This window comes from Zootoca vivipara, chromosome 12 (genome assembly GCF_963506605.1).
Source record: "Zootoca vivipara chromosome 12, rZooViv1.1, whole genome shotgun sequence".
Classification (NCBI taxonomy): domain Eukaryota; kingdom Metazoa; phylum Chordata; class Lepidosauria; order Squamata; family Lacertidae; genus Zootoca; species Zootoca vivipara.
The window spans coordinates 34966375-34976395 of NC_083287.1; the positions used below are offsets into that span (position 1 = coordinate 34966375).

Here is a 10021-nt window from a genome sequence, read left to right on the forward strand (position 1 = left end):
GATTCTTGATTCGTCGATTTTGTTTTTGTTTTGTTTTTTGCCACGTGAATCCATCACTTAGAAGAATGTGATTTTGTGTTTCACTTAATTATCAGTCAGCATAAATTATAAATCCAGAAAATGTGCTGTATTTGTTGTTGTTTCCTCCATGTGCTTTCCCTCCATCTAATTTTATGTAGACTTCATCTCCTGGCTCCAAATGTAGAACGACGCTGTTACTGGCATAGTCGTAATTTTGGTCTGCATCCTGAGCAATTGCACTAGCTCGCACCTAAATAAAACAAAACACAATGAGAAGATGTGGTTTACAATTATAATACTCGTCAGCTCTGTGGAACGGAAGTGCACGAGTGGCATGCTCCAATGCCCTTTATGATTACGTTCTTGGTAGAAAAAGGTTTTGCCTTTACCACTGTGGCTACTGACATATAAGAGACTAGCAGAAGAGTCAGCCATAGCAAATTATTTTAACTTACGCCACCCAACATCAGCTTGCTTGACTGAATAATACATGACTAATTCCCCGTCTATCAACATACGCCTGTAACCTGTCGTAAAATCACTTCTAATAACTAGAAACACTATTTTATGTATTTGTTTCCCATATGCATAGCCAGGGCCAGATTTAGGTTTGATGAGGCCCTAAGCTACTGAAGGTAATGGGGCCCTTTATATGTCCAGCTGTCCTTTGTCAACAACAAATTGTCACTGTTTTTTGTGTTGAATATACGCTATATGGTAATTTATGGACCTAATAGGTATCTAAAGCCATTTGCACATAACAAAAGGCTAGCAGGCAGGGCCATTATTTCCATCATAGGAGCCTACACAACACAAAACACTGTTGTTGTAAGTAGGTTTTATTATATTTGCTTTTTATCTTATATTTTGGACATGTACATCCAGGGATTTTTTTCCTTTGATTTTTTGGGGGCCCCCAAGAGAGTGGGGCCCTAAGCTATAGCTTGCTTAGTTTATACGTAAATCTGGCACTGTGCATAGCCCATGCTCTTGGGAGCTCAGAGTGGTGTAGGTGAAGATTACTCTTCTCACATTAGGATGAGAAACAGACAGGCCCAAGAATTGGAATGCTGAGAGGTATTCTGAGCCAGTACAACACTAGTCAATTCACCAGATCAGTGCTCTAGACTTAAGCCAAAATATACAGAATTGTGAAACAAGCAGCGATAGCTCAGTTAGAGCATGATGGTTAGAGCATGATGCTGAGTTCTATGAGCTTGGTGTTTTGCCGGTGTGCTTTGCACCTTATTTTCCTTGAACTGTGCCTCCCACTATGCATGACAAATTGCTTCTGACACGAAGGGGAATTTTTCAAAGCAGCTTGTGAACATATGAAATGAAAAGGGAGTAAGCTAGCATTCCACTGGGCCAGCACAATCCCACCTAATGAGCCTAAGCAGAGGGAGGGGGGTTGGGGGAGGCAGGAGAAGCCGACCACAGTCTTGATCTCATATCAGATTCAACAGGTATGCATCAGTCTAACATTGCACTAGACTCCTGTTGGCTTGGCTCATGATCAGAATCAGGCCCATTGTAGGAGAAAGGATATGAGATTATCATAGAGATGTCAAGAGGGGTAAGTATATAATAAAACCACCCCTTGATGCCTTTGACTTTGAATCAATGAACTTTACATCATGTTTAAATTGATATACGAAGTTTAAATTGATATACGAAGAAGATGCAACACAGGAGCAAGCTACAAAATCAACTACCTCCACATTCATTGAATATATGCAGTTTGAAAGCCATTCATCAAATTAAATTAATGCAGGGGACATGTACATCACACCAGCTTTTCTGATTTGAGATTATATTTTAAAACCCTGAATTCTTAATTATGCAGTGTCTACAAGCTTAGAGTTGTAAGTGTATTGGAGTTTTAAAGAATGCCATATTGAATTGTATATAATTAACAAACTTGAGTCTTACAAACCTGGCCACAATCCTAAACCCACTGAAGTAGAACTGCACATAGACCAGTTTAACAGAATCGTTCAGAAAACTTACTAGTTTGGTTTCAGTAGCAAAATATTTAACTATTTATTTGTATGCGATTTATGTTAGTATAACACATCATCATCTGCCTTGTTGCCTGTTCTTATTCCAGCACAGATACACAGAACTGCTGGTGATTTAGGGCTTTTGCAAACCTGAACTAAATAATGCATAACTTGGCATGCAATCTCCTGGATATATTTTTTAAAAATCTTTTTGGGATTGAAAAATGTAGAGTAAGTAAAAATAATAATAAATACACAGGTGCCTTTCAAAAGTATAAATGATAGGTTTTCAAATTGAATTTTCATGTGATATGATCCCACATTAATTCAGAAATGTTAACAATGGATAAGACTTTTCACCATGCTAGATCTCATAAGGTATTAGGAAGCTTAGAAATCACAGGAGCAGGAAAAAAAAACCTCCTCTTCTGCATCATATAACAAGGTTCAGAAAGGCTTAAAAGATTTGTAATTGCTTAACAAATGTTCTAATTTAAGCTGATATACTGTATAATATCCTAGGCAATTCTACTTTGGATTCGCATCCTCAGAAATATGACACTTATTGAAGTGATCTGCCTTGGCTACTCATAAAGCAAAAAACTATCAACTTGTGTATTTCCTAAGGGTTAACGGGTGCTTGGGAGGAGCAGGTGCTTCAGACCATTAACCCCAGAGATATTCATCCCTAGGAATTACCCTGTTTTGAGATTATTAGTGATATTACAAATAGTAAAGAGAAAGAAGGGATGATTGTTTTTGTTTGAATTATTATCACAGAGTTTTAAGTTCAACCAATGCCTGCATTTTATTAAATCGGACTGCTTAAATTATCGCGCAAATTCCATTCATGCACTATGTAAATGCTGCACGTTGAATTTATGTAGCATTTTATGTTACAGTCTGATGAATCCTCCCCACTCCCCCACACAAAAAGCACGAGGTCTATTGTGCTACTGGCTTTAGCATTAAATGTGCTTCATATATCACTACGAAGACTATGTAAAGGCAGTGGGCACTCTCCACAGCAATGGACATTGTCTGCACTAAAATAATTGAAAGATTTATCGATTGAACTCCTAAAAATACTTTGCAGATTGCAGTCATTTGGTGTGCAGCTACAATGCCTTGTGACTTAACCTCGATCCCATACTATGTGTGCGCTACCTTTACAAAACACTGCCTCTCTTGTTGTTGTCTGGCAACCAATGTAATTTCTTTTTAAAGCCTATAAGGACAATCTTAGAAAAAACCCTAAGTGTATTGCAGTACACGTTAAAGGTGCCTCAAAATTAAAAACAATTAATGTGTGTGTTACATAAGTTTCACAATGGCTCGCCTCACTGAGTTATACAAGTATACAGGGACATTAAAACTGCAAACAAACCAATTATGTTATAGCTTCAGCACTTCTATATTTAAGCCAACTGTTAAGGAAGGCAATGTGTTACATGGGAGTCCTTGAGATATTCAATAAATGTTGCTCTTGAATGATTCCACCCCCAACCCTGCAAGTCATATTCACTCTCAGTACTGTACTCATGTTTTCCTACATTACCATCCTGAATCTATTAACACCCTGCTCTCTTTTTGGCCAGTCCCACCAATATTTTGTATTGAAAGCTCTATTGTTCAAGTTCATTAGCTGCCAGCTTCATCAAATCAAACAGTCCCCCAAACTAAAGCTACTCACTAATATGGAAAAAAAAAGTCTTAAGAATTTCTTATGGCTGAATAAATATAAACTGAGTTCAGAACTGCATGATCAATATTTGTCTATTCTGTTTGTAGAGTGACTAAATTAAGCAATTTATAAATGTCTGGAATTATGTACTTAGTCTATCTTCGGGCTTATTTTAATATTTATGATCATAAAAATATGCCATGCACTCTACTGTGTTCTATTTTTTATTTCTATCAAGTGTTAATAATGCTTTTTAATAACCAAAATTAAAAAAGTTTTTTTTTCCCTGAACCAGATGGTTGTACGTGTGAGACATGACAATTTGCTGTGCTGTATTTAATGTTTAACAATGTGGTCTCATCTCTAAAAGCAATATTTATGGCAGGTGTTTGCTAATTTGATTAATTTCTACTGATGTCCCCATAATTTCATTTTTACAGTACTTTTGAGAAACCATAAACAAAAGGTTAAGTGGCATATCAGATTAATATACCAGCCTTTGATGCTCCCATCTGTGATCTGCCGTTTAACACAAAGCTGAAGTGACTGAAAGAGCTCTCATCTGGTTACGGTACACTGGTATTCCTCAGTACCAGTGTTCAGCAATTTCAGCTTCATTATTCTGCCTTTCAGGGGGGGGGAATCTCTTCAGTCTCAGGCACTTTCTACAAACACACAATATCATATTTCAGCTTTTTGGGAACCTTGGTTAGAATACTGTGAAATCATGTTCACTGTGCTACCTACAATTAAGGCTATATAAAATAATGAAAATAAAATATTAAAAGTGAACCCCTAATAGTCTGGTGAGTTGCTGTAAACATGAAAACAATGACTAACAAGCCCTTTGGGGAGAAACAGTGTAGTAATCTATGCTCACTATGCATTTAGCACCCTACTGATATAAAATAACTATTTAGAAGTACAGTAAATGTAAAATTCAAGCTTTCTGATAAAGGTTTTTAAAGCTACTTTATTTCTAAACCTAAGACATGTGATATAGTTTAATCAAACTCCTTTTTTGGTTTTCCCTTTTTTAGGATTGAATGTTTATATTTGATTGTGGATACATCTGTAATGTTTATTATACTTTATTTTCACCCATAAACAATCTATTGGACTTCTGCATCAACAAAGCCCTTCTAGGCTCATTTTATCTTACCCTGTGCCATTATCAATCTTGTTTACAAAAACAATAATTAATGCAAGTGTGCTTGTGTGTGGTATGTATGTCAGATCTCTGGGAGCCACTTTAAAGCCAAAGGAAGCACTACTTAAAATGGATTATATATGCCTTTCACTTTATAGAAACACGTGATCTTTTAATGTTTGGCCTAGAAAAGCCTTGAAGGGTGGCTGGGAAGGGGTGCTAAATTTGGAAGCAAAGCAAAGATGGTGTTGTTTTAAAAGCTTTACTCTTCAGACCCTCCTCTTAACAGTCTGGTGAGTTGCTGGTGAGGTTGGAAAGTTCCTTCACCTATGCGACCCTGTGCATGTCTGATTTAGGAGTAAGCCACACTGAGCACAGTAGGACTTCTTGCTGAGTAAATAAAAACATGTATTGATAGGGTTGTAATGCCGGGTGTTATGTTTAGTGCAGTGCCAGCAGCGTCATGAATCTTGAACTTATGCTTGTCATTCTAGCATTTACCCTCCCCGTCTCTCCACCTGTAAATGTTGAGTTTCTTTTTTTAAAAAAGTTTCTTTTTAAAAAATAATAATAATCCTGGCCACTCTCCAGGTTATTATCCCTAAAACCACGAATCTGGGGCGGAAAGTTCCCATTGCCTTGAGCCCAGTCCATTCCCAGCCCCGGCCATTTTCTTCCTTTCTCGAGGAGGCGTGGGTGGGTCCCCCGCCCAGAGAGATCCTTTCGGAGCAGATGGAGAGCCTCTCCTGTCTTGAAATGGCTCTTTCTTCCAGGGAAAGTGGAGGGCGGCTGGCGTGCTGCTCAGGAGCTTCTTCTCCTCGCCCCCGGGAAGCCGCCCCTCCACAATCCCCACCCTCTCCCCGCCTTTCTCCCTCCTGCCCGCCAGGCGACTCCGGCGCCACGAGGAAAGCGCGCAGCAAAAGGCCCGCGCTTTTCCCCCTCGCCCTCCGGCGACCCGCGAAAGGAAGGAAGGGCAAGGGGGAAGAAGAAGCATTTCTTGACGGGACTGCTTGTCACACCAGGTTTTTTGTTTTTTGTTTCAATCCATTTAAAGCACACGCGCGCAAAAAAAACCACAAACACAAAAGCTACGCCTGCGCGCCGCGCGCTCTTTACTTTCTTTCTCCTCGCTTTTTGCAACCTGGTCAACAAAATCCACGAGGTGAGTTGATCTGCCCTTAATGACTGAGCGCGGCCTGGGTAAACCCTTTTGTTGTTATTGTGGGCTCGCTCACTCATTTGTGACTCTGAGAAGGCGGCTGGGGGGGGGGGTGGCATGGAGAGAGGGAGGAGGAGGAGCGTTTATTAAGAGACCCAATTAAACGAGGCGGGAGGAGCGGGGTCTCTAGCCTCAAAAACGACCACGGGGGGGGGGGGGAGAAGCACGGCACACAAACGGGCTGGGTTTCGCCCGCCCCACATTCCTATTCCCGGATTCCACCCCACCCCCCCTCAGGAAGGTCGAGGCTCCTCTTTCCCACGAGTCCGTTTCCCTCTCTCTCAGGACTCCTTTCCCTCTCCCCGGCATAAATTGATTGACCCGGCGCCCGCCTGCTTTTTGCGGCTCACGGTCCACTGAAGCCCATCAATTAGGCACTTTCACTCTCTGTACTTAATGGGGGGCGGGGCGGAGGGCAATGCGCGCTTTTGCTTCGAAAGGCGGCCAGCCAGCCAGCCCTTCTGCACCGGGGGTCCCTCTGGCTCATCCTGCCAACATTTCTGCCCCAGAGGCACCAGCGACTGACTGAACCGCCCCGTCCAACTCGCCCACTTAGGCTCGGGTGTCAGACTACAGCTCCCATCATCCCTGGTCATTGGCCGTGCCAGCTGAGGCTGATGGGAGTTGGAGTTTCACGTCTAGGGGGTCGCAAGCCCCCCACCCTGGGGTTGCCACCAGCCGCAGCTCTATCATAGGGTTCCCGAAATGGACTCGCATTCGACGTCCCGTGGAACCTCTGCTGTTTTCCCTCACGGAGGAAGGGAGAAAGGAAAGGCGTCCCACGTGAATTTGTCTTATGGATGGGCGGTACAGGCTCATGGTGCACAGAATAGTCTTCGCTTCCTCCCTAACTCCCTAAGGGGTGGAATTGGAAAAGGCCCTTCCTTGCCATTTATGCAGTCTCAGGGGCTGGGAGAATGGAGCAGCTCGCGCAACTTAAGTCGCCTCGGGAAGCAGCGACGCTTACTCAGTAGTCTGCACATACGGAGCTGACGGGCTGCCTCGGGTGTAACGGCAGCAGGACACTGCAGCCGATCCCTGTGGCTTTTCCTTGCCAGTTCCGGACTTTGCTGCCTCGTGGGAGCCTCCCGCAGCTCCTTCTTCCTCTGAGCGGGCAGGCTGAGCCCCGGGACCTTTTTAACAACCCCGGGGTTGTCTGTCCGCCGCACCCACCCCTTCCTCACCACGTTCAGCACTGAACAAGGAAGAGTGTCTTAAAGTACATACGCAGAGTCCCATCTCTTCACCACTCATAGCTTCCTAAAAGTATCCAAGCTAGTTTGACTATCTCTTAACATTAGGAATTAAGCGCTGGGCACCTTCCCAAATCTCACCATCTCCCCGGCTTTGAGGCTGCCTCTTTTCTACTCACTACCACTTCCAGGCGGCGCTCCTCTGAATTCCTTTGGGTTTAGGGCTGGCAAACTCTCCCCGGCAGAAATTCAACAGGTGCAGCTTTGTTTGGCACAAACGCGCTCTTCTCGCCTTTGCATCACCTGTTGAATTTCCACCTGGCTAGCCAACAAGGAGAGTCGCGCCAGGTAATAACAACTCAGGCAAACAAAAATAGATGGCAAGCCTCTTTGGCCTCGATCCGAGCTGCTGCGCGGAGTGCAACCGAGCGAGACGCGCTCCCCGCGTGCGCCCACGTGCGGGCTCCCCTCCCACCGGCTTTCTTCCTCTCTCCATCTATCCCTCCCTCTCTTTCTCCCCGCCAGTCCCCACCTGGTTGTTCTTGCACAGATCGGCCCACATGCTGGTGCCGTCGCCGCCGCGCATGAGCACGTGGTAGGTGAAGAAGTAGATGCCGGGGATGGAGCAGGTGAACTTGCCCGTGGTGGGGTCGTAGTGGTTGCCCAGGTTGGTGACGACGTCGTCGAACTTGAGCACCTCGTAGCCCTCGTGCTGCCGCTTGAGGCCCGCGTAGAAGGCGATCTTGGGCACCGTGCTATAGGTGGCGGCGCTGATGGCCCCGGCCGCGTTCAGGCCCGGCGCCCCGGGCGGGCCCGGCAGGCCCTGGCGCCCAGGCTCTCCTTTTTCCCCCGGCGGACCCACGGGCCCCGGCGGGCCGGGTTCCCCCGGCGGCCCTCTGGGCCCGGCCTTGCCCGGGCGGCCGGCCTCTCCTTTGGGGCCCTGGATGAAGGTGGGCAGCGACTGCATGAGGCCTCGGTCCGGGGTGGCGGCCGTGCTGGGCGCCTTGGTGCCGCCGTACGGGTCGCACACCATGCGGCAGGTGCCCAGCATCTCGTAGTGCGCCGACGTGCCCGCCGAGCTGACCAGCACCGGGATGAGGATGACCAGCAGCAGCACCATGACCACCCCCAGCGCTCCGGCCGCGATCAGCCGCCGCCTGCTGCCCACCAGGCGGCTCAGCGCAGGGCGATCCTCTTGCCTGCTTTTGGACAAAATCTTGATGGTGGGACGGGAACCTCCTCGAGCCGAAATCCTCGCGGGGCACCTTCCCCGCGTCCCAGGGGGCTGCTCGCCCTCTTACTCCTCCTCGCGGCCGGGAGGAGCACGCCGGAAGGGCTCCTTCGTCCGATCCCCAAGGCCGAGTCCCGAGAGCCTCGCTCCCCGTCGGGGGCACCTGTGGCTGCCTTCGCCGCCGCCGCTGCTCCCCTCGAGAGGAGCCGCACACACTTTTATGCTGCTGTTGGCGATCGACTTTTTCCCCCCGCCTGTGCCAGCTCGAATCAAGTTCCCTTCTTCTGCTCCTCCCGATAGCCTCCCTCTCTCGCTGCCTTCCCGCGGTTTTTTTTCTTCTTCACCTCTCCCCCTCTCCTCTTTCCAACCCCTTCTTTCCGTCACTCATTCATTCTGTCTCTTCAGCAGTCAGCTACATCAGCTCTGCGAGGGGATCGGGATCGAAGATTCCTGGGGAAATCCTGCTCGCGCTACAGCCAGATCAAGAGAGAGTAGAGCTAGGGGAGGAGAGAGGGGCGCTCCCCGTCGTCAGCCTTGGCCGCCTTCCTCGCTGAAGCTGCCGGGGTCCGCGAGCCGCTCGGTGCCGCTGCCGGGAGCTGTCCACAGGCTCGTCGGAGCGCGCGCAGCCACGACAAGAGGAGGCTGGCAAAGGCGCCGCCGGGGTAATTTATAAGCGCCCGAAAGCGCAGGGGAAAGGGGAGCTGCCTTGGCATCTCATCCCAGCATCTGCTCCGCTCATCCCACTCGCCCAGAGTTTGGCATCTCACTGACAAGTGTGGGGAAATGTTTTCCTCCCCTCTCTCCCTCCACAACCCCCCTCCCCGTCTTACTTTTTTTTTTTAAATTCTCGCTGAGCAGAGAAATTGTGAGCATTTCCCTTGCTGAGCCCTGAGTGATGACAGCTCCCCCACCCCGTTTTTCTTTTTCTTTTCTTTTTCTTTTTTTGCTGGAGCAGATCAAGGAGGGGGGGGGTCGGAAGAGAGAGAGATCTACTTAGCACCTTTTGGATAACCTTCAGATCACTGATCCAGAATGTAAAGGTCACCCACACTTCTTGTTGGATAGTTCCCCCAGCGGTCTCTGTCTGTCATGTGAAATATCACTTTTAATACAAGGGCAGTGTATTACAGTTCACCCAGCAAAAAGCCATTTGGAAACAGCATCCGCTCCAACCACTGCCATGCAGAGAGTTGGACGTGTTTCCTGGTTTAAATCTGCATCTACCTAAAACACATGGAAAAATACTCTCTGTCTCTCTTTCTCTGGAAATTAAATGAGGAACTATAGTGTTATGGAGGATATAAAGGACTTTCCCCTGCTCTTTGGTCAGACACTGCAGCATTATTATTATTAGTCGTCTGTTAACAATAATTCCTTAGGCAACACTGTAAATATCTTTATAATAGTGCTCCTTTAAATATATCAGGCTAAGAGACCCTCCAGCCAAGGCGATATACAGCAAAGACAAGAAAGAAGTTTCTGTGCCAACTCTGAGCACCTTTTCCCAAAGAGAGGTAGTG

At 46.7% G+C, this 10021-nt stretch overlaps 1 protein-coding gene across 1 annotated transcript; it reads right to left on the minus strand.

Annotated features, from left to right (window-relative positions):
• Positions 1-91: 91 nt before the first annotated feature.
• Positions 92-8390, minus strand: C1QL3 (complement C1q like 3). Its single transcript, XM_035129561.1, has 2 exons — positions 7803-8390; positions 92-271 (listed from the first exon to the last, which is right to left on the minus strand). The coding sequence occupies exons 1-2, from the start codon at positions 8388-8390 to the stop codon at positions 92-94; spliced, it is 768 nt and encodes a 255-aa protein (XP_034985452.1).
• Between the last annotated feature and the right edge of the window lie 1631 nt (positions 8391-10021).